This window comes from Schistocerca piceifrons, chromosome 11 (assembly GCF_021461385.2).
Source record: "Schistocerca piceifrons isolate TAMUIC-IGC-003096 chromosome 11, iqSchPice1.1, whole genome shotgun sequence".
Lineage (NCBI taxonomy): Eukaryota > Metazoa > Arthropoda > Insecta > Orthoptera > Acrididae > Schistocerca > Schistocerca piceifrons.
The window spans coordinates 83595684-83621102 of NC_060148.1; the positions used below are offsets into that span (position 1 = coordinate 83595684).

The 25419-nt window shown below is 40.6% G+C and overlaps 1 protein-coding gene across 3 annotated transcripts in view; it reads right to left on the minus strand.

Annotated features, from left to right (window-relative positions):
• Positions 1-25419, minus strand: part of LOC124720053 (histone acetyltransferase KAT2A) — a 343302-nt gene that overhangs the window by 162782 nt on the left and 155101 nt on the right. For all 3 annotated transcript variants that reach the window (XM_047245315.1, XM_047245316.1, XM_047245314.1), the window contains 2 exons: positions 16948-17081; positions 4696-4887 (listed from right to left, as the gene is read on the minus strand). In XM_047245315.1, the coding sequence (XP_047101271.1) occupies positions 4696-4887; positions 16948-17081 (326 nt within the window). The remainder of the gene's footprint in view (positions 1-4695; positions 4888-16947; positions 17082-25419) is intronic.

Here is a 25419-nt window from a genome sequence, read left to right on the forward strand (position 1 = left end):
CAACCTCTCTAACCTAAAGAATGTAGACGCTGTTACTGCTACCTAATTTCTCCAATTATGCTGAAACGCTAACCATTTGCATATCCAAGCATAGTGTACTTTGAGTCAGTCTAATCTCTGATGTTTAGTGACCAGCAGTGCAACCGAAGAAACACAACACAGCACAAGGTAGTGGAAAAAGCCTCAATTGACACAGGAACCATTTGTAATTTTTCATACTTATGGTATGTGAAGTACAGAGCCCAAATAGCACTCTCCCAAAGCAGTACAATGTAACTCTCAAAAATTCTCAATAAATCGCCTTTGAAGTTTTCGAACCATGTTTAAAATGCTAAAATAAGGCCCATATTTTTCACTGAGCAGTGTGGCTTTTTGGTGAAAGGCTCGTTTGCTGTGTCAGGGGCTGGGTTCGATTCCAGGTGGAATCAAATTCTTAAACAAAGGCGAAAGTTCTATGAGCATTTGCATGAAGTGTTGAATACATAAAGTGCACAATATAAGTAATCATTATATGAGTTTTGTTTCGGTCATTGTCGCATCCCCATCGCAACAACTCCTTTTCCCATCACCTACATCATTTAAAAATAAAATTTGTCAAATGCATGCTAAGTGACACATCTAATTGTCATCTTTATGAAAAATTCATGTCTTCTTATTTCTAATAATGTTAAGTTAGTGCACGAGTTTGTAGCGTTTTTTATTTGCATATTGGTATTCCTGTAGCTACGGGTTTATTTACCAACTGTAATTTTCTATTTGTAGATCACTGTTGCTATTTGAGTTTACATATTGTCGTTTGGAGATAGTGAGTGAAGCCACGGACACTAGAAAATAGAGTGCCAATTGGGGAATTCAGAACATTTTCTGACGTATTCTTCTGTGCGAGTTCAATAGAGGGATAACAGCAGTTGAGGCAGCCAGACTTTTGTGCTGTGCACGGGGTTAATGCAATCGGAGAGAATGTGGCATGGAAATGGTTCTCTCAATTTGAGGAGCATCATTTTGACATTAGTGGCTCTCCACTTTCAGGAAGACCTTGCGGGTTTCATGAAGATCATTTAAATGCTTTAATCCACAATGATCCAAGTCAGTGTACATGGCAAGTGGTGAATGTGATTAACTGTGATTATTCCAGCATTGTGCAACATTTGCATGTAGGAGGGAAGGTTCTACAATTGGGTGTATGGGTACTGCACACTCTGAGCCAAAATCACAAAAATCAGCTGATGGCCGTTAGTGAACCTCTGCTTGCTTCCCATCTTGTATCATCACTGGTGATGAGAAATGGTGTCTTTACGTTAACATAAGGAAAAAGAAAGGAATAGTTTAACACAAAAGAAGCAGCAACTCCCCAAACAAAGACCTATATGAATCCACAAAAGATAGTGTTATGCATCTGGTGGAACAATGACTGCGTGGTGTACCCTGAATTGTTTCCACGAAGTATAACCATCACTGCTGACATCTAATGTCAACAACCGAGATGTCCTGCACAATCTGAGAACAATGACCAGAAGGAATGCGTACAGTGATGCTACTCCATGACAATGCCCTTATACAGGGCTATTACAAATGATTAAAGCGATTTCATAAATTCACTGTAGCTCCATTCATTGACATATGGTCACGACACCCTACAGGTACGTAGAAAAACTCATTAAGTTTTGTTCGGCTGAAGCTGCACTTCAGGTTTCTGCCGCCAGAGAGCTCGAGAGCGCAGTGAGACAAATTGGCGATAGGAGCCGAGAAAGCGTATGTCGTGCTTGAAATGCACTCACATCAGTCAGTCATAACAGTGCAACGACACTTCAGGACGAAGTTCAACAAAGATCCACCAACTGCTAACTCCATTCGGTGATGGTATGCGCAGTTTAAAGCTTCTGGATGCCTCTGTAAGGGGAAATCGACGGGTCGGCCTGCAGTGAGCGAAGAAACGGTTGAACGCGTGCGGGCAAGTTTCACGCGTAGCCCGCGGAAGTCGACGAATAAAGCAAGCAGGGAGCTAAACGTACCACAGCCGACGATTTGGAAAATCTTACGGAAAAGGCTAAAGCAGAAGCCTTACCGTTTACAATTGCTACAAGCACTGACACCCGATGACAAAGTCAAACGCTTTGAATTTTCGGCGCGGTTGCAACAGCTCGTGGAAGAGGATGCGTTCAGTGTGAAACTTGTTTTCAGTGATGAAGCAACATTTTTTCTTAATGGTGAAGTGAACAGACACAATGTGCGAATCTGGGCGGTAGAGAATCCTCACGCATTCGTGCAGCAAATTCGCAATTCACCAAAAGTTAACGTGTTTTGTGCAATCTCATGGTTTAAAGTTTACGGGCCCTTTTTCTTCTGCGAAAAAAACGTTACGGGACACGTGTATCTGGACATGCTGGAAAATTGGCTCGTGCTACAACTGGAGACCGACAGCGCCGACTTCATCTTTCAACGGGATGGTGCTCCACCGCACTTCCGTCGTGATGTTCGGCATTTCTTAAACGAGAGATTGGAAAACCGATGGATCTGTCGAGGTGGAGATCATGATCAGCAATTCGTGTCATGGCCTCCACGCTCTCCCGACTTAACCCCGTGCGATTTCTTTCTGTGGGGTTATGTGAAAGATTCAGTGTTTAAACCTCCTCTACCAAGAAACGTGCCAGAACTGCGAGCTCGCATCAACGATGATTTCGAACTCGTTGATGGGGACATGCTGCGCAGAGTGTGGAGGGAACTTGATTATCCGCTTGATGTCTGCCGAATCACTAAAGGAGCACATATCGAACATTTGTGAATGCCTAAAAAAACGTTTTGAGTTTTTGTATGAGTGTGAAAAGCATTGTGAAAATATCTCAAATAATAAAGTTATTGTAGAGCTGTGAAATTGCTTCAACCATTTGTAATAACCCTGTACATTCTACTAGACTGACAAAAAACGCTATACAGGAGTTGTGCTGGAAAGTTATTCCACACCCGCCTGATTCACCTGACCTTGCGCCCTCAGATATTCACCTTTTCTGCCGTCTATCAAACAACCTTCAAGAAACTTCCCTTCTGGATGAAAATGTCCAAACATGAGTTCTTTGCCTCAAAACTGGCTGACTTCTACAGTCGCAGAATCAAAAAGTAACCACAGCATTGACAGACTGCTGTAAATGTTGAAGGAGAGTATATTGTTGTTGTGGTCTTCAGTCCTGAGACTGGTTTGATGCAGCTCTCCATGCTACTCTATCCTGTGCAAGCTTCTTCATCTCCCAGTACCTACTGCAATCTACAGCCTTCTGAATCTGCTTAGTGTATTCATCTCTTGGTCTCCCTCTACGATTTTTACCCTCCGCGCTGCCCTCCAACACTAAATTGGTGATCCCTTGATGTCTCAGAACATGTCCTACCAACCGATCCCTTCTTCTAGTCAAGTTGTGCCACAAGCTCCTCCTCTCCTCAGTTCTATTCAATGTCTCCTCATTAGTTATGTGATCTACCCATCTAATCTTCAGCATTCTTCTGTAACACCACATTTCAAAAGATTCTGTTCTCTTGTCTAAACTGTTTATCGTCCACGTTTCACTTCCATACATGGCTACACTCCATGCAAATACTTTCAGAAACAACTTCCTGACACTTAAATCTATACTCGATGTTAACAAATTTCTCTTCTTCAGAAAAGCTTTCCTTGCCATTGCCAGTCTACATTTTATATCCTCTCTACTTCGACCATCATCAGTTATTTTGCTCCCCAAATAGCAAAACTCCTTAACTACTTTAAGTGTCTTATTTCCTAATCTAATTCCCTCAGCATCACCTGACTTAATTCGACTACATTCCATTATCCTCGTTTTGCTTTTGTTGATGTTCATCTTATACCCTCCTTTCAAGACACTGTCCATTCTGTTCAACTGCTCTTCCAAGTCCTTTGCTCTCTCTGACAGAATTACAATGTCATCGGCGAACCTCAAAGTTTTTATTTCTTCTCCGTGGATTTTAATACCTACTCGGAATTTTTCTTTTGTTTCCTTTACTGCTTGCTCAATATACAGATTGAACAACATCGGGGAGAGGCTACAACCCTGTCTTACTCCCTTCCCGACCACTGCTTCCCTTTCATGTCCCTCGACCCTTATAACTGCCATCTGGTTTCTGTACAAATTGTAAATAGCCTTTCGCTCCCTGTATTTTACCCCTGCCACCTTTAGAATTTGAAAGAGAGTATATTATTGATGACTAAAGTGTAAATTATAAGAATATGTTGTGTTTATTAAACTTATGGAAAAATTGTGCAAACTCATCCACCAACCTAATAAACTGCACACAAAAATCCAATTTTCATCACAAATAAAAAATTCTTAATTCCTGACCATATAATTAAAAAATTGCAAATTCTTTCTATCATTTTGTATTTTTTGCTTCATATAAATGCTCACAGAACATGCACACCACGCATCAGGCATACACACTAACACGTAGCCATGTTGCTTGCTGAAAAAGCTCTGTCTTAGTTTAGCATAATAAAAAATGGGAAAATTTCAAAGTGTATTTCTTGAGTATTCTTGAGAGTTGCATCAAACTGTTTTGGGACAGGTACATTTGAGTTCTGATCTTCACGTACCATAAATACAAGAAACTATAAAAATCCGATAGTCGTGTGGTCCCCTCACAAGCAGTGGATGCTGACGAAGACAGTAAGACTCCCGCCAGTTGTGCACTCACCTGGGGAAGTGCGTTAGTACCAGCACCCTCTTCTCGGGTGGCATGCGGTCACGCTCACTGTGGCACTTGTCCATCAGCTGGCGGCACACCGAGCGGAACACAGCACGCAGCAACGTCCGCCCGAACACCAGCGTCGTCTCGAAGTGTGGCAGTGAGTCACAGAATGCCGGCACGTGGCAGAACACCAGCCACCTGGTGAAGACAAGGACTCACTCACTCTAAAATTAAAGTGCAAGGGCATGCTGAAAAGTAATGACTCCAATTTTTTTTTATTTGAAAACTACAGTGCAGAGCATTTGACAATGGCATCAGCTGTTTCAAGTCACTTGCTTATGTGAGGGGAAATTCACAGGTGGCCACATGCTCATTCGAGAGTTTCGCATCGAGTCCACACACTTCTGCTCATTGTGCCTGATGAGAATCAGCCACTCCTTATGTGCCTGTCTTGAGTGTTCTGCAGTAGCGTTTGTGTTCCAAACCACACAGCAGTCAACTGCTACACAGGCATTTTTGATGGTGATAAACAATACACCCATACAAAGCATGGACATAGCAAATGACAATTTCATTTCATTGTTAGTGTTCAGTGATGAGGCCACAGTCCATTTAAGTGGAAAAGTAAACTGCCACAAGATAAGAATATGGGAAACACTGCAACCACATATCATAGTCAAGTGCAAGAGAGACTCCACAAAGCTTCATGTGTATCGTACCATTTGGTGATGGAAGATTTTTGGCCGTTCCTTTTTTTGCAGAAAAGATGGTTACAGGACCGACATACTAGGATATTATAGGGATCTACCTTCTATCACAACTGTGGGAACATGCTGAAAATTTCATTTTTCAACAGGAGTGAGCACCGCAACACTGAGATCCATACGTAACAGTGTTTCTTAATAATCAGTTGTCTCAATGGTGCATCAGCCGTAAGGGGCATACGGGCCTAGGGTTACACCACTGGTCTCCCAAGATTACCTGATCTCACGGAGAGTGTATATATTTGTCTGTCATTTGGACATTTGTTACGCATTCAGCAGAGGGCAGATCAAATGTCTGTGAAAGGTAAACGAGTGCTAGAATCGTAGAATGTAAACCCAGTTTGTGTGTGCCCACCAGTAAAAGAAATACCCTTCTAAAATCCTGTAAATAGCTTTGCAGTAGTTTATACTGTCATTTTTGTAGTCCTGTGAAACTGGATGAATGTTTTTGACACAATCCGTATAGATGCAGTGGGCTCTGACATCACTGGTGCTCAGTCCTCAACAGCAAGACAGCAAGACAGCAATGTAGCAATAAGGCTACTGACATCAACAGAAGTAGCTATCGCCTGACAACAGGCAAGGAGAACTCAGATAAAATCTTGGGGTAACATTAACCATTTCACATGGTTCATATTCTTGTTAAGGTGCTTTTAAGCTCAAGAATATAAGGAGATTAAGAAATCACTGCTTGCATGTATACACAGTATACATAAATAATACATTGTCTCACTATTAAAACATTTCTTCAATTAATCTGAAGTTTCTAGCATAGTATGAAAAATTACCACTCAGCTTCACCACTAGTTATATTTAACACTTTACAAAATTGTTGTGAAAAAATATCGAAGTTTAATCATGTAATTATATAACACCTTATACTGCATCCCCCCCAGTCCCCGGCCTATGCAAAAAAAACTTGCAAAATTTTAAGTTTGGTCACTATTTTTTAATTAATACATTACATTTAAAGTGAGATAGCAGCATAAAATGATTTTCACTTAATTCTTCAGACTACTACTTTTTTTTCCCCTCTTCAATTTGTCTCTCAGTTTCACTTATTTTCCCATTTTTTTCCATTAGCTACTCTTCACGAAATGTTTGACAACAAACTGTAGTATCCATAGTCTTCCTTACTCTCTGTTAGCTTTCCAACATCAGTTTCTAAACATGCTCTCGCCTCCTTTAATGATTCCAGTTCTTCTCTCAGAGGCAACCTCAGTTTCCTTGGCATTTTTGTTATTGTCAAGATATAACATGTATTTTTCCCAAGAATTAGGTGCTGATTGCAAAAGTTCTTTTCACATTTCCACTTTTAGTAAGCCATGACAAAAGCTGAGGTGGTACTTGACTGTTCTCAAAGAAATTTAAGACGGCTCCTTTAGGTTTTCTACATCCAACTTTCTATTTATTACTGAGCATCCACTTTCTACAGAGGTTTGTCCACATGATAATATCAACAGCATTTTCACAATATCCCACACTTACATATATTCTTCCTTAAACTTACTCGAATCTAAGCCTCAATTTTTTTCTGTTTTTTTTTTTTCATCTGCGGCTTAGAATCGAGTGCAAAGTAAATGGAAGTTCTGAAAAATGTTGGTAGGTGCTGCCACAACTAACGTCTGCCATCGAATATATGTAGCGCTACACAGGGATGCTTTGCAGGCACAAAGATAAACACTGGCATGAAAACCTCTGCGCCAGCAAATAAATTAAAAGAAAAGGTAGAAGAATACTAACATTATGCCGTGTATTCTTTCATGTGGCTGCTATCTCATTTAAATCCTGTCTGCCTAATAAACTACAAAACTAGAGTGAGACAACAGCAAAGACGGAAGAATATACATATCATGTCATATTTATATTTGTATTATTCTTATGCTGAATAGTGATACAGTCAGAAATGAAGCACGGCAACTGACTAGATTTTTAAATCTAAGATGACTCTAATTTCTGTGCAGAATGTAATGTACTAAAGAGGCATCTACAAAGATTTTCAAATGGAGAAAAATGATTTCGAGTCTCATTTTTCAGGTGCGGCTTAGATTCGAGTGCGGCTTAGATTCAAGTAAATACCGTATTTTAGAAAAAAATCATGCAATTTAGAATCCTGAGATATGGGATCAAAAATTGAAAAATTTCTGTATGGAGCACAGTCTACAAAATTTCTCTGCTGCAGAAGCAAGCTGACACATTCATCTGGACACACATAGTTACTGTCCACTGAGTTGCTTAAAATCATCTATCCTTCACACACCATTATCTTACTTTTTAATCATACAAACACGACAATGTGGATCACTTATGAGCATTCTCTTAGCACAGGACTTTTTCTTTGACATAATATTCCTTGGGTCCAGACAAGAAATAAGTCTAATTAGAGGATAGTTTACTGGAGCCCCTTATACAACCTTTTTAATAAATGGAACAGTAAACTCCATAGATTCCCATTTTACTCCCAATGTGTGTGTCTCTGTAACTTTGTTCCTATTTAGAGTCCTGCAACAATCAGTCCCAAAAAATCCCAAACTAAATTTTGATGCGTCATTCTGAGAACCTTTATGAAAAGTGAACTCTGCTAATTTTGCTGGAGAACTCAGTGCTGTAATTTTTTCTTCTTCTTGAATGTTGAAGAGTATTGCACATAAAAGTTGTCAAATATGCAGCAAGAAATGGAAGCAGGGGTTCATCACTTTGATAGTGTTTCAAAAATGGCTCAGTAAGTTTTATGAACCAAAGAAAGAAGTTTAACTTGACAGATATATGCTTATCTTTTACACTGTTTTGTATGACAGTGAATGACTTACAACTTGGTTTAGTTATCTCTCCTTTCTCAACACTGGACACACACTTTTTCACATCACTCCAGATTTCTGTGTCTGTTGATACTGCCAGACCACTGTCTAAGCAATTTCTTGGTATTTGAACATATAATCTTCACACTTCGCATTTGAATCTTTGAACAAATGGTACAGACTACTTAAAATGAAGTCCACATTCCAATTTGAAGCTCCCCCTGCACTTGAACACTTTGTGCACAAGTCACGTTTACATGGAAGTAATTGTACATTCTGATGGCGATCTATAGCATATAATTTCGTAACAAGTAATGCGACATTTGTAGTGACATCATGTAGTGTGTATAGATTTTCCTACGGTCGTTAATATGAAATCACACTACCTGTAATGCATAAACTTGCCGCATCAAATTTTGAGAGTTAATAAACTAAAACAAAGGTATAAAAATCATTCTGTGAAATGACATGTTGAACAACAGTAATTTTTGAGGGACATACAAAAACAAGGAATTTTCAAGCACCCTTAAAATTTATTAGCTGAAAAAGGACTTTTTAAGAATTTTAATGAGGCATATGAACCCTGCTTCAAATGCGTGGTACATCTAGAAAAAATTACAAGTATTAATTCTCTTGTTGAATGCCTGGCACTGCTTGGATACTAATTCTTTCAAATCTTGTATTAGGTATGGAAAGCACTGAATCTCGAATCAACGGAAAATTCAATCAAAAAAGCTGATAAAGCTATGATACAGAATTGCTGAACAGCGCTTAGCTGTATGTAAGTACTGCCAATAGAAGCCTTTCGATTAATCTCTGCCTCCCCTCAAACTCACCTTGGCTTCATCTCTCTCATACTGGATTCTGAGTGACCTGGCCTCCTTTACCCTTCCCCAACTCATCTCTCCCCTCCCAAACAAATAAACTATTTGTATCAAAAGCTGGACAGTAGTGTGTCATTTTTACTTGTGTGTGTGTGTGTGTGTGTGTGTGTGCGTGTGTGTGTGTGTACTAGCAGTACTACACATTTCCCCTCCTGACATTAAGTATTGGCTAACAACTCTGTCTCATCATTACAAAGTTATAGTGCACAGTTGTATAAACTTGATAATGAGTGCTATGAAGAGACTGTATCTCTTACATTTGAGTGAAATTTCATTTTTGGATCAGTATGTCAAGGAAAACAATGTCACTGGCAAGATGGAAGAGTTTTAAACATGAAATTTCCTTCTTTATATCTGGATTTGTTAACCAAACCATTATTTACAGAATTTTTATGTCTGTATACGCCATTATACGAGGGCTATCCACAAAGTACATTACGTTTTGGAATTAAAAATAAATAAAGTATTGGAATTTTTTTTATTATATACAGATGAAATTCACACTTAAATACTACTTTTCTACATAGTTGCCATTTAAATTAAGGCCCTTATCGTAGCGATGGACGAGCTGGGAAATTCCTTCGTCGTAAAATTCGGCCACCAGCGCCTTCAACCACGTGGTTACCTCTTCTTGAAGTTGTGCGTCGTCATCAAAACGCCGCATAGCCAACCACTTCTTCATTGCTGGGAATAAGTGGAAGTCGCTTGGTGCCAGGTCGGGACTGTACGGCGGATGAGGAAACAACTCCCACTTAAAAGATTCGAGAACTTCACGAGTGGCATTTGCCGTGTGGGCCCGGGCGTTGTCGTGAATCGGCAAGATCTTTGAGCCCAACTTTCCCCTGCGCTTGTTTTGTATTTGCTCTTCTGAGGTTGTGCAGAGTTTGGCAATACCTTTGAGAGTTTATTGTAGTGCCTCTTTCCAGGAAATCCACAAAAATCACACCTTTTCTGGCCCAAAAGACAGTCGCCATCACTTTCCTTGCCGACATTGTCTGCATGCATTTCTTGGGTTTTTGGGGGGAATTTGTGGGCCCCACTGCATTGACTGCAATTTTGTCTTGCAGTTCACATGCTTAACCCATGTTTCGTCACCAGTAATGATGCGATCGAGTAATGAGTCGCCATCTTTCTAGTAAGCGTCCAAAAACGTTAACGCTGCAGCCATTCGCTGATTTTTGTGAATCTCTGACAAGATTTTTGGTATCCAACTTGCACAAAACTTGTGGTAACCAAGCTTTTCGGTAATGATTTCGTGCAACAAACTTCGTGAAATTTGTGGAAAACTCATAGAGAGTTCCGTTATTGTGAAATTACGGTTTTCATGGACCGCGGCATCGACTTTTTCGACAAGTTCGGCAGTCACTATGCTGGGTCTTCCACTTCGCTCTTCGTCGTGAACGTTAGTTCGGCCATTTTTAAATTTTATGACCCATTGATGCACTCCACCTTCAGTGATTATGTTATCCCCATACACTTCACAAAGCTGCCGATAGATTTCTGTCGGTGTACAGTTTTTTGCAGTCAGAAACCTTATTACAGCACGCACTTCACACTTCGCAGCATTTTCAATTAACGCTGACATTTCAAACTGTCACAGTAACTCAACAGAGTACAGCACGAACCTCTCATTAGCACGGCAGGATACCGACTGAGCGGCAGAATGCCATGACACCAAGATGGCCGCGCTAGCCCCGCCCCTAACGGACGCAAACGAAAACGTAATGTACTTTGTGGATAGCCATCGTATATGTAAAAAATTATTAATGTCTCTCACTACTATTTGCATATTTTCTTTTATTTCTTTTATGTCTTTTTAATTTACAATAAAAGAATAAGGATATATCATCATATTTGTGCACCCAAGTCATCTTTTATAATTATTTACAATGAAAAGACATTTAATAGTGAAATACAACATATACATCATGAAAAATGATTGGTAACTTTTCAGCTTTTAACTGTTTACAGTTATGACCTACAGGTTGATCACAAACATTTTAGGAACAATTTTTCAAGGAATACACAGTTTTTATCTAGCAATTCCCTGTAATACTGAATATGGGTGGTAAGTGCATGTAGCACTTTCATTTCATTCTTTGCTAATGAATAAAGTAAGTTAGGATACTCTTTCTTGCACTTAAGGTTACTACCAGATATGTAAACATTTCAGCAAAAAATCAAGTTGACATTAAACTGTCTATGTACTCTCCCTCCCCAGGAAATTGAAGTTAATCAAATTTGATGTTTTCCAATTGAGTCGTCTTTAAGTGAAGGTAAGAACTGTTGATTGCTTTTCATTATTATTTATACTTAATACTATGACTAAAGAGTTACAGTGTGCAAGCTGAGGTCTGTGCTGTTTCCCCATAAAAAGTTATGATTCTTTAAAAAAATAAAGAATTTAAAGTACAGCATGGAAAAACTGTTTTTCAAAATTTTTTATATAATACTGAATGATGTATCCTCCTTTTCATTCATTACAGCAACTTAGCAAATTAATATTTGTACTGTAGGTCAACTCATTATTAAGCAGCAGATCCCTGAAAATAGGTAAATTGGTGTCTGACTAATGACTGGGTGCACACCTCTGAGCCTTCAACCCGAATTCATCAAAAATGGTTAGAGTTAGGACAAATGCAAGCCACATGGGAAATTGCAATAACTTTAAATAGAAGGACACATTCAAACCGCTGGGTAGTGCGATGAATGAATATGTCTTCACCTGCAACGTAACCCCTGATGATTATATTTGGCACTAGTTTCTTCACAGCCAGCCTTGTTCTGTTGCATATGTAACAATGATGATGATGATGATGATGATGATGATGATGATGATGATGGTGAGGTACCATACTCCGAGGAGCGTAGGGGACGATGCAGGAGACCCGCACCGCTGTACTAGGCAAGGTTCTAGTGGTGGTGGTTTGCCATTGCCTTCCTCTGACCGTAGTGGGGATGAATGACAATGATGAAGACAACACAACAACACCCAGTCATCTCAAGGCAGGAAAAATCCCTGACCCCGCCAGGAATTGAACCTGGGACACCGTGCGCGGGAAGCTAGAACGCTACTGCAAGACCGTGAGCTGCGGACAACGTAACAATAGCAACTAATAAATAAATAAGAGTTGATAATCATATTTCTGCCAAATTCTCAAACTTTTGTTCACCCTGTGATCCTGTGACGTCTGATGACACTATCTCAAGATGGGTATTGCCACAATAACTTAGCCTCATTATAGGAATTATAGTCAGTTTACCACAACATATTTCGATTGCTAGGCATTTAAGTTTTCATTGTCTTTACTGTTTCATATGAATGCAGAAATTTTAAGTAAATCGGCCAAGAACTTTGAAGTAAATTAGTCCAGTACTTTTTACAACGTCTCATAACAACATTTCTCCTTTATATACTCTACACATATATTTATACAGGGTGTTTCAAAAATGACGAGTATATTTGAAACGGGAATAAAAACTAAACGAGCAGCGATAGAAATACACCGTTTGTTGCAATATGCTTGGGACAACAGTACATTTTCAGGCGGACAAACCTTCGAAATTACAGTAGTTACAATTTTCAACAACAGATGGCGCTGCAAGTGATGTGAAGGATATAGAAGACAACGCAGTCTGTGGGTGCGCCATTCTGTACGTCGTCTTTCTGCTGTAAGCGTGTGCTGTTCACAACGTGCAAGTGTGCTGTAGACAACATGGTTTATTCCTTAGAACAGAGGATTTTTCTGGTGTTGGAATTCCACCGCGTAGAACACAGTGTTGTTGCAACAAGACGAAGTTTTCAACAGAGGCTTAATGTAACCAAAGGACCGAAAAGCGACACAATAAAGAATCTGTTTGAAAAATTTCAACGGGCTGGGAACGTGACAGATGAACATGCTGGAAAGGTAGGGCGACCGCGTACGGCAACCATAGAGGGCAACGCGCAGCTAGTGCAGCAGGTGATCCAACAGCGGCCTCGGGTTTCCGTTCGCCGTGTTGCAGCTGCGGTCCAAATGACGCCAACTTCCACGTATCGTCTCATGCGCCAGAGTTTACACCTCTATCCATACAAAATTCAAACGCGGCAACCCCTCAGCGCCGCTACCATTGCTGCACGAGAGACATTCGCTAACGATATAGTGCACAGGATTGATGATGGCGATATGCATGTGGGCAGCATTTGGTTTACTGACGAAGCTTATTTTTACCTGGACGGCTTCGTCAATAAACAGAACTGGCGCATATGGGGAACCGAAAAGCCCCATGTTGCAGTCCCATCGTCCCTGCATCCTCAAAAAGTACTGGTCTGGGCCACCATTTCTTCCAAAGGAATCATTGGCCCATTTTTCAGATCTGAAACGATTACTGCATCACGCTATCTGGACATTCTTCGTGAATTTGTGGCGGTACAAACTGCCTTAGACGACATTGCGAACACCTCGTGGTTTATGCAAGATGGTGCCCGGCCACATCGCACGGCCGACGTCTTTAATTTCCTGAATGAATATTTCGATGATCGTGTGATTGCTTTGGGCTATCCGAAACATACAGGAGGCGGCGTGGATTGACCTCCCTATTCGCCAGACATGAACCCCTGTGACTTCTTTCTGTGGGGACACTTGAAAGACCAGGTGTACCGCCAGAATCCAGAAACAATTGAACAGCTGAAGCAGTACATCTCATCTGCATGTGAAGCCATTCCGCCAGACACGTTGTCAAAGGTTTCGGGTAATTTCATTCAGAGACTACGCCATATTATTGCTACGCATGGTGGATATGTGGAAAATATCGTACTATAGAGTTTCCCAGACTGTAGCGCCATCTGTTGTTGAAAATTGTAACTACTGTAATTTCGAAAGTTTGTCTGCCTGAAAATGTACTGTTGTCCCAAGCATATTGCAACAAACGGTGTATTTCTATCACTGCTCGTTTAGTTTTTATTGCTGTTTCAAATATACTGGTCATTTTTGAAACACCCTGTATATTGTGTATAGTAAAAAATATATAGCCTTTGTCTGACCAAATGTCCACTAGGGGATGATGTAGAAATTTGAAATAAATCTACCAAGAACTTTTAGCGATTTTTCGTAACCACCTTTTCCCTTTATACATGTTTGAAGTCAGATTACAAAATTTTATGTAGACGGTGATCCTCCTCTTTTCTCAAAGGTTAATTAGCAAAATTTAATCAAGATCAGTATGAAAGTGTAAATTTGTGTGAATTACAAACAAACAGACAGACAGATACTCTTCTTCATAAATATAGATTTTGCACAATTCTTGTGGATCATTAACAGTTTCATTTTCACACAAGAGAGATGTAATATGTTAAGCATCCACACTCTTCCCTGATATCTCTTTCACAATTAACTGCACCTTGTATCGCACCTCCCTTGTCCGGGGAACAAATATTAAATATCATCAATTATTTTATATCAAATTATGACACGTATTTAAAAACCTGTGTGGTGCTCCTGGTTTCAATAGTGGACCACAAGTCCCCGTCAGTCTGTTCACTCTATTAACTGAACATAAGAGACTTAAATATTTGACAAAGAGAAGGTAACTTCACAGTACGAACATGAAATAATTTAATTACCTTACCTTGAATACTCGTCGTTGCTTGCTCGTTGTCTAGGTTAACTTCTGGATTTGCTGTAATTGTTACTACAATGGGTCCTTGGGTTTGTAATATGCTACGTAAGAACCGATACTGTTTAAAGCTTGCCATATTATATATTTTCGTAACATCATCTTCATAACAACCAGTAGTTCACCAATATAAGCTTTTCCAACATAAGTCGTCGTCTCAAAATGTTCAACAACACAATCTTTCTCAAAATCGTCCGTTTCTCACAACTTCTCAAGACCCACTGTCTCTTAGACTCACCAAAACGTGACTGTCTCTTAGCCTCAACCGGCAAACTTTTTCTGGATTAACAATCAAAGACCTTACAAAGTACGCAGGTTTGCCAACACGAATTAAGCATAGATATTTTATACATCACATGTATACACTTATGAAAACAGTACGAAAATTCAATAGGGTTCTCAAATAGTTCTTCAGCAATACATAATACGATTGTCCTGCAAATTATTAGTTTTTATAATAAAATGATAATATTTCAGTTTATGTTGACATAATTAAAGTTCACTGTAATTTTATATTAATATAATTGTTCTTTCATGTTGATTCATGGCATCGCATAGCTTGCCAGCCGATGGTATTGATAGTTTCAGTAGTCTGTTACATTACAACCTGAAGAGCCGCAAAAAAGTCAATTGGTGTAAAAACTGGCTGGGCTGATTGAAATACCTTCATAGTTCGAACATGTGATCAGAAAAACATTCAGAACTGCTGAAATGTAATGTTGCTGACCCTGGCTATTAAACATTGATAGGTGATCAAACAGTTCGCAGTGTCACTGACGACTAAGACCCTCTGGTGACGAAGGGCTGAGCAGCAAGAAACATAATGAAAGAAGGACCATCCAATGGGGCAGTTTTTCATTGCCTTCAGATGGGTCTGAAGTGCTTAGAACAATGAGAATGTGATGCTGTCCAACTACTACCCTTAAAATATTTTCTAGATTTACCACCAAAAAAACAATGAGCTCATTTTTGAACCAGAAACAAATTTTGCCCTTTTCATAAACTGTTGGCCTATTTTGAGTTTCTCAAACTAGGCTATGAGGCCTACACTTTGCATTATTTGTAAGACTCGTCTTATGACCAATTCAATGCACTTGCACCTTATGTCCTCAGTTATTTGTTGAAAGTATTCCAGTCTCTGTCTTCCCCTACAGTTTTTGCCCTCTACAGTCCCTCTAATACTATGATAGTTATTCTCTGACACCTTAATACATGTCCCATCACCCTATCCCTTCTTCTTGTCAGTGATTTCTAAGTGTTCTTTTCTTCGACAGTTCTGCAGACAACGTCCTCATTTCTCACCTTATCAATCTCTCACCTAATTTTCTACATCCTTCTTGAGCAATGCATCTCAAATGTTTCGATTCTCTTCTGCCCTGGTTTTTCCACAGACCACGATTCACCACCATATAATCCTGTGCTCCAAACACAAATTCTCAAAAATTTCTTCCTCAGATTATGGCCACTGTTTGATGCTGCCGACTTCTTTTTCCCAGGAAGTCCCTCTTTGCTGTGCTAATCTGCTTTTTAGGTCCCCTTTGCTTCATCCAGTGTCTGTTATTTTGCTTCAGAGGTAGCAGAATTCCTGCACCTCGTCTCCTTAGTGGCCCCCAATTTTGATGTCAAGTTCATCACTAGTCTCATTTCTGCTACTCCTTATTACTTTTATTTTTCTCCAATTTAGCCTTAATCCATACTCTGTACTCATTCCACTGCTCATTCCATTCAACTTGTCCTCTATTTCTTCCTCACATTCACCAAGGATAGCAATGTCAGTAATGAAACTTATAACTGACACTCTTTCACCCTGAATTTGAATCGCACTCTTGAACCTTTGTTTTATTTCCATTGCTGATCTTTTAATGTACTGACTGTACAATAAGGAGAATGACTACATTCATGTCTTATACCACTTTTAATCCAAGCACTTTGTTGTTGGCCTTCCATTCCTATTGTTCCCCCTCGGTTCTTATACAAATCATATATCATCCATCTTTACTTCTGAGAAGTTCACACAGCTTGCATACCAGCAACAGCAAATGAAAAATATGTGGGTGGTAAAGGCAGTTTATGTGGTATCAGCTAGTTGAAGCTACTGCAACAAACAAAACAGCCAACATGGCTGCCTCTGACAAAAACACTTCTCCCGTGGCTCACCTGGTGTAATTGACTTTGTACGCAGATATCTCCTCTGCAGTGACCGTGTGGCGGCGGACACTGGGCGTCTCGAAGTTCCAGTGGTTCAAGCAGTGCAGGAACATCTTGGCCAGATCGTACATTGTTTGCCACTCCTACAAAACAGCACAAACGTGGGCCAATGTAAACATTTCATTTTGCGTCATAAGAAACTTTTACTCTACGGAAACCTGGCAGTTTACAGTAACTTAAATTATTTACAAATATCACATAATTCCTAGTTGTGAAGAATGACTTTTTATCATTTGGAGGTGATGGTAATTGACACAATTGTTAAAGTTATTTTTATTTCTAGACATAATTCCATTTATGTTTTTAGATTACTAGTTTCGACCATCTAAAATGCCACCTTCAGATATGAAAATAAAACTTAAAGTTTCTATAAAATTTGAATAATCCAGTTGTTAAACCTCTCGTATCAATTTTGATGTGAAATTATATATAAGAGCATGAGTTTGTCTAGACACACAACATTGTAGAAACAGTGCAGATTCCATTTAATCTACAAAATAGAAGGAATTGAAATAGTTAAGCTGCTACAGAACACACCATGTCCATTGGTTGTAGTGCAGAAAAACACATCTTGTTCCTTGCAAGAAACAAGATGCATTACTCCTTATGTCCTGCAATATTAAATCAACAATACCAGAGAAGGAAAGTTGCTACTCACAATATAGCGGAGATGCTGAGTCGCGATAGGCACAATAAAAAGATTCACACACTCATAGCTTTCGGCCATTAAGGCCTTTGTCAGCAGTACACACACACACACACACACACACTCACGCAAACGCAACTTGCACACACGTCAGCAGTCTCAGAGAGCTCAAACTACACTTGATCTCCCTCTATGATTTTTACCCTCCACACTGTCCTCCAATGCTAAATTTGTGATCCTGTGATGTCTCAGAACATGTCCTACCAACTGGTCAAGTTGTGCCACAAATTCCTCTTCTCCCCAATTCTATTCAATACCTCCTCATTAGTTATGTGATCTACCCATCTAATCTTCAGCATTCTTCTGTAGCACCACATTTCGAAAGCTGTTACACTAAGTCTGTCAATATAGGGAAGGTTAATACTGTTTGTGACGACACTGGAGTTGTCATTCGTGTTGTGCTGTACAGGTGCCAGAAGTCGGTTTGCGGGATGTAGTTCCATGCCTGTTGCACTCGGGGATAGTTAATACTGTTTGTGATGACGCTGGAGTTGTTGTCTGATGATGTCCCTTATAAGGTCGATTCCAGACAGATCTGGCTATTGAGCAGGCCATGTCGGCACACTGTAGAGCATGGGTTCCCAGACTGGGGGGCGCGCCCCCCTGGGGGGGCGTGATGATGTTACAAGGGGGCCGCGGGTGGAGTTAGCGGTATAAACCTGATATTTCTTTTTAATATCGATATTTTAATAAAAATGAATGTGCAGGTATTAATGATAGATTATGGTGCTAAATGCAATCGTTTGGCGTCCTACTTCCCGCAATCCTATCCCAATAACCTATCCTAGATTACTCTCAAAATTACGAAGGCGATATGCATTAATTCTAATATATCAGATTCGTAAACAACTTACTTCTGACAATTGGAAAACAGAAAAGTCGGGTATTAACTGTTCCGTACATTTGTACACATGAACTGAACGTAATCATGTTATAACTTTTAGCCGTAGTAGGCTATGTTGATCAGAGTAATAATCCCTTATACTGCGTAACTGCAAAAATGCCGTTTTATTACCCTGTCAACCCGCGGATCCCCATGTGATGCGATTACAGTGTATCCCAGCACAGCAGAACAAGCACTGAAACTGTATTTACCATTTTCAAGCACTTATTTGTGCGAAAGAGCATTTTCAGCGGTAGTGGCGATATAAAATAAGCTTAGAAGCAAACTCAGTATCGCCAATGATTTACGTTGCACAGTTTCTACTATTCAGCCAAGAATTCAAAATCTTGTAAAAAATATGCAAGCTCATGCTTCACGTGGATTTATTTGTTTGTTTCTTGCCATATGTGTGTGGAAATAATATTTTTATAATAAATACATCACATTATAAGAGAACTTGTTATTTTCCTCCTAACTATCATTACGTGTAGGTTATACTGTAAAATTATAAAAAAAAAAAACTATTTCGAAGAAACAATATAAAATAAACATAGTGAATCTGATTTAAATATAAATACTGCGTGTGATCCTTATGGATTCTGATGTTACGTGTGGTATGTTATTTCAACTAATAATGGTATTTCTTCTGGATGAAGACACAGCGAAAGTGTATCATAGATATGGGAAGCGAAGAGTAGTCCTAAAATCGTATACTGGTGAAGAAATGGTGTGCAGCAAGGGAATGTAATAAAGATAAGGAAGTTGTTTTATTCATATTTTTTAAAGTTCTGTGTAGTCTGCAAAATTATTTCGTAAAACTTATTTTTTATTTTTTGTCCGGTTCTGGGAACTGGGCCTTTGTCGCCGTTCGGTAACTGTCGTCGTTGACATAAATGTCAACCTATGCGCAATGACAATGGGGAGCGCTATATATAGGCGTACAAATCAGCGATGTTCGTTAACACTGTGACTGAGTGACTATTTTTGATAATGAGCGAAAGTAATAAGCTACACTCAACTTAAAATAATGGTCCGCATCCACTAATCTGCAAAGGTTGCAAATATTTTTCCTTGTTTACCGAGGACTTTGTTTACTTTAGGAGTGGCTTATAATCACTAGACTAGACTGATGACGTAATAACTGCGAGTCGATACATTAACAGCCCACCATGTTACATGACGCCACCACCACAAATTTTTCAATAGTTTCTCGATAATTAATAAAAATCTCTATATTTTTTTAGGGGGTAGGGGCGGCACGGAAGTTTTCTTTTCGGCAGAAGGGGGGCGCGACAAACAAAAGTTTGGGAACCTCTGCTGTAGAGCATGTTGGGTTACAACAGCGGTATGTGGGTGACAGTTATTCTATTGGAAAAGACCCCCTGGAATGCTGTTCATGAGTGGCAGTATAACCGGTTAAATCACCATATTACTGCACAAATTTGTAATGGAGGGTGCACGGGATAACCACGAGTGTGTTCCTGCTATCAAACGAAACAGGACCCCAGATAATAACTCCATGCGTAGGTCAAATGTCCAATGTGTCTAGTACACAGACAGGTAGGTTGCAGGCCCTCAACTAGCTTCCCCCTAACCAACACGTGGCCATCACTGACACCGAGGGAGAACCAGCTTTCATCAAAATGCAACCGACCTCCACCTTGCCCACCGACGAGCTCTCGCTTGACACTACTGAAGTCGTAGATGGTGGTGGTTTGGTGTCAGCGGAATACACACTACAGGGCATCTCTCTCAGAGCTGTCATTGAAGCAACCGAAGCAACTGATTTCTAACAGTTCATTGTGTCACTGTGGTACCAACTGCTGCTTAAATTGATGATGATGTTTTTTGGTTTGTGGGGCACTCAACTGCGCAGTCACCAGCACCCATACAAAGTCCCAATTTTTGCACAGTCCATTTGTATTTTTTTTCCACAATTCAATCTAGTCACTGTCACAAATGATGATGATGAAATGATGAGGACAACAGAAACACCCAGTCCCAGGGGAGAGAAAATTCCAAACCCGGCTGGGAATCTAACCCGGGACCCCGTGATCCAGAAACAGCAACGCGGGCCACTAGACTACGGTCTGCGTAAACTGCTCAAATTGTTGTGGCAGATGCAGTATGATGTGTTAGAGCCACATGCTGGGCACAATGCTCTTCTCTGTCTTGGTAGTGGCACACTGCCGTCGGGAGCCCGAACTTCTTGTGATCGACCATTCTCGTGACCAATCGTGTATGGTGGCTACATTCCTGCCAAGTCATTCTGCAATATCACAGAAGGAACATCAAGCATCTCGTAACACAATTATACAACCTCATTCAAACACAGTGAGCTGTTGATAATGGTGTCTTTGTCACCTTAAACGTATTCCTGACTAACATCAACTCACCACAACCAATCTCACAGGCAACTAGCATTCATGACCGTTACAGCAAGTATTTAAGAGCAAACCTAATTTGCATCCTCATAGTGGCACCACTAGTGCCACTCTTATGCAGCTTGTGTGAAATATAAATATACATAATCTTTCAGATGCTGAAACATAATTACCAACTTTTGTTTTTCTTAAACTTAAGCATTTCTTTATGGCTGAGACCTACACTGCCCTGCACGGTGTGTATCTTATAGCGACCACTCACCCATCCGTGACTGATTGTACCAGAGCATAGCTTACAAATGCACTTTCACTAAAGTGAAAAGAGTCATGGGATAGATCCTAAACCTCCTTTTGCCCAGAGTAACAATGATGTTTGGTTTGTGGGGTGCTCAACTGCACAGTCATCAGTGCCTGTACAAATTCCCTATCTGTACACAGTCCAATGTAACTACTTTCACGAATGGTAATGGAATGATTAGGAAAACACAAACACCCAGTCCCCGGGCAAAGAAAATCCCTAACACGGCCAGGAATAGAACCCGGGACCCCTGTGATCCAGAAGTAGCAATGCTAGCCACTAGACCACGAGCTGCGGATTGCCCGGAGTAGAGCAGCATCTCGACACACAATGGACTCAAAAAGTTATTGGAAGTCCTTTACAGAAATACTGAGCCATGTTGCCTCTACTGCCATCCACAATTGCGAAAGTGTTCAGCATTCAGAATTTTGTGTACAAACCGACCTCTTGATTGCGTTCCATAAATGTTTAATTGGATTCTTGTCTGGCAATCTGCATGGCCAAATCATTCGCCTGAACTGTCCAGAGTGTTCTCCAAACCAATAGTGAATAATTTTGGCCTGGTGACACAGCACATTGTCATCTATAAAAACTGCATTACTGTTTGGGAACATGAAGTCCAATGAAGGGTTGCAGATAGTTTCCAAGTAGCCAACCATGATCTATTCCAGTTAATAATCAGTTCAGCTGGAGCAGAGGACCCAGTCCATTCAAATGTCTTTTGTTTCCAGACTGCAGTTCATCCAGTACTGACACAGAAATGAAACAAAATCTTTACAGTTGAAAATTCATAAAAGGAAAGGTGACACATTCTGTGAGCATGAGAGGCAGAATAGTAATGAACAAATACTGGGTGTACATAAAGTACAGAAACACTTTCAATTATCTATTGCACAAGAATTAAACATTGTAAAGATGTCATACACATTGCATTTTGAAGAGAAACTCTGAAAGTGTTTTTTTTTTTTTTTTTTTTTTTTTTTTTTTTTCCTCTCCAAACATTCAATATTCAAACCATGAGTGACCCGGCAGATGTCAATACAGTAATCAATTCTTGCCGTACCTGCCCCAGCATGACATTGTTCACTCTGTCAGCTGCTTCCCGTATTCTCTCCCGGAGCTCTGCTACATCACGTGGTAGAGGCAGTACATACACCACATCCCTAATGTGTCCCCACAGAAAAAAGTCACACAGAGTGAGATCTGGTGATCGGGGAGGCCATTTCGTGAAACAGCTGTCTCCTTCTGTAGCACGGCCAATCCATCAACGTGGCTGCTCCGTGTTCGGGTACCCAAGAACTTCACAATGAAAATGGGGTGTAGCCCCACCCTGCTCAAAAATCAATAGCGAGGCCGATTGCATTTGAGGCTTCAGCCATTGCTGCAACATGTCCAAGTAGGATTTTCCAGTAGCAGTGTTCTTGGCGAAGAAGAATGGCCCGTGCAGTTTTTGGCGTGACAAGACACAAGAAACATTTTACCTTTGGGGAATCACACTGAAATTCAATGCATTCATGTGGATACTTTGTACCCCAGATTCAATGCATGTTCACTTTCCCATTAGTGTGAAAAGTGGCTTTGTCACTAAAAATTAAGAAATCCACAATGCCATCCGCATCCTCATTCAATTGTTGCAACTGCGAACAAAACTCAAAACGCTTGTCTTTGTCGCCATCATAGAGCTTCTGCACTAGCTCCAATTTGAATGGTTTCACAGACAGCTTCTGTAGCAGGACTTTCCACACAGTCGTTGGAGCCATTTCGAGTTCACGGGATGCACGACGCACCGATTTCTTTGGACTCCTTACAAATGTCTCTTGTACGTCCTTCTGATTCAATTCACACTGGGATGTCCACTTCTCATTGCCGGGCACAAGCAAGCTATCATAATGAATTTGTTGTGCCAGCGGTAAATGGCCTTCCTTGTTAGTGGCTTCTCACTGTACTTGGTTCTCAACATCCATTGAACGGCTGCAGCACACTTGTTTTTGTAGAACTCCAACACACAGAAAGCTCACTCCGCACCTGAACTTGCCATGTTTGTGACTAGTGCTGACTATCAACAAATTATCAAACTACACTGTGGTGGCATACAAGGAGAGAAACAAAAAGTAAAACAAAGATGATGTAACTTACCAAACGAAAGCACAGGCACGTTGATAGACACACAAACATACACACAAAATTCAAGCTTTCGCAACCCACGGTTGCTTCATCAGGAAAGAGGAAAGGAGAGGGAAAGACCAAAGGATGTGGGTCTTTCGTCTTTCCCTCTCCTTCCCTCTTTCCTGATGAAGCAACCGTTGGTTGTGAAAGCTTGAATTTTGTGTGTATGTTTGTGTGTCTATCAACATGCCAGCGCTTTCATTCGGTAAGTTACATCATCTTTGTTTTTAGATATATTTTTCCCACGTGGAATGTTTTCCTGATCAAAAAGTCAGTATAAATTTGAAAACTTAATAAACCACGGAATAATGTAGATAGAGAGGTAAAAATTGACACACATGCTTGGAATGACGTGGGGTTTTACTACAGAGAAAAAAAAAGAAAGTTCACAAAATGTCCGACAGATCACGCTGGACAGCAAAACTGCTACCGTGACAGGTGAGAGGTACGCCGATATATTACAGAATCGCATCATCCCCAGCCTGACTGATAAACACCCGCTGGGATGTACGATGTTTATACAGGATGGCGCTCCACCCCATATTGCCAGACGCGTGAAAGATCTCTTGCGCACGTCGTTTGGTGATGATCGTGTGCTCAGCTGCCACTTTCATCAGACTTGACCTCCCAGGTGCCCAGACCTCAGTCTGTGCGATTATTGCCTTTGGGGTAACCTGAAGTTGCAAGTGTATAGTGATCGACCGACATATCTAGGGATGCTGAAAGACAACATCTGACGCAAATGCCTCACCATGACTCCGGACATGCTTTACAGTGCTGTTCACAACATTATTCCTTGACTGTAGCTATTATTGAGGAATGATGGTGGACATATTGAGCATTTCCGGTACAGAACATCATCATTGCTTTGTCTTACTTTGTTATGCTAATTATTGCTATTCTGATAAGATGAAGCGCCATCTGTCGGACATTTTTTGAACTTTTGTATTTTTTTGGTTCTAATAAAACCCCATGTCATTCCAAGCATGTGTGTCAATTTGTACCTCTCTATCTACATTATTCCGTGATTTACTCAGTTTTCAAATTTATACTGACTTTTGATAGTGATCGACCGACATATCTAGGGATGCTGAAAGACAACATCCGACGCAAATGCCTCGCCATGACTCCGGACATGCTTTACAGTGCTGTTCACAAACAAACACAAACATAAACACAAAAATTCAAGCTTTCGCAACCAATGGTTGCTTCCTCAGGAAAGAGGGAAGGAGAGGGAAAGATGAAAGGATGTGGGATTTAAGGGAGAGGGTAAGGAGTCATTCCAATCCCGGGAGCGGAAAGACTTACCTTGGGGGGAAAAAAGGACAGGTATACACTCGCACACACACACATATCCATCCGCACATACACAGATGCAAGCAGACATAGAGAGAAATAAAAAGAAAAAAAATGTCCTGCCCACAATCCTTCCCACCCCTCCCACAGTGGTATTCCGCCGTCCACCGAACCTACACAATATGCTCATCCGTCCTTACACACAACCCCTGCTCCCAACCCCTTACCTCATGGTTCATACCCATGTAATAGACCTAGATGCAAGACCTGACCCATACATCCCCCCCACCACCACCACCTACTCCAGTCCGGTCACTAACATCACCTATCCCATCAAAGGCAGGGCTACCTGTCAAACCAGTCATGTGTTCTACAAGCTAAACTGCAACCACTGTGCTGCATTCTACGTAGGCATGACAACCGACAAGCTGTCTGTCCGCACGAATGGCCACCGAAAACTGTGGCCAAGAAACAAGTTGACCACCCTGTTGCTGAACACCCTGCCAAACATGATATCCTTCATCTCAATGACTGCTTCACAGCCTGTGCCATATGGATCCTTCCCACCAACAACAGCTTTTCTGAACTGCACAGGTGGAAGCTTTCCCTGCAATACATCCTACGTTCCCGTAACCCTCCTGGCCTCAACCTTCGTTAGTCACTGTCCTCACCCATCCAGCCCCCTCCC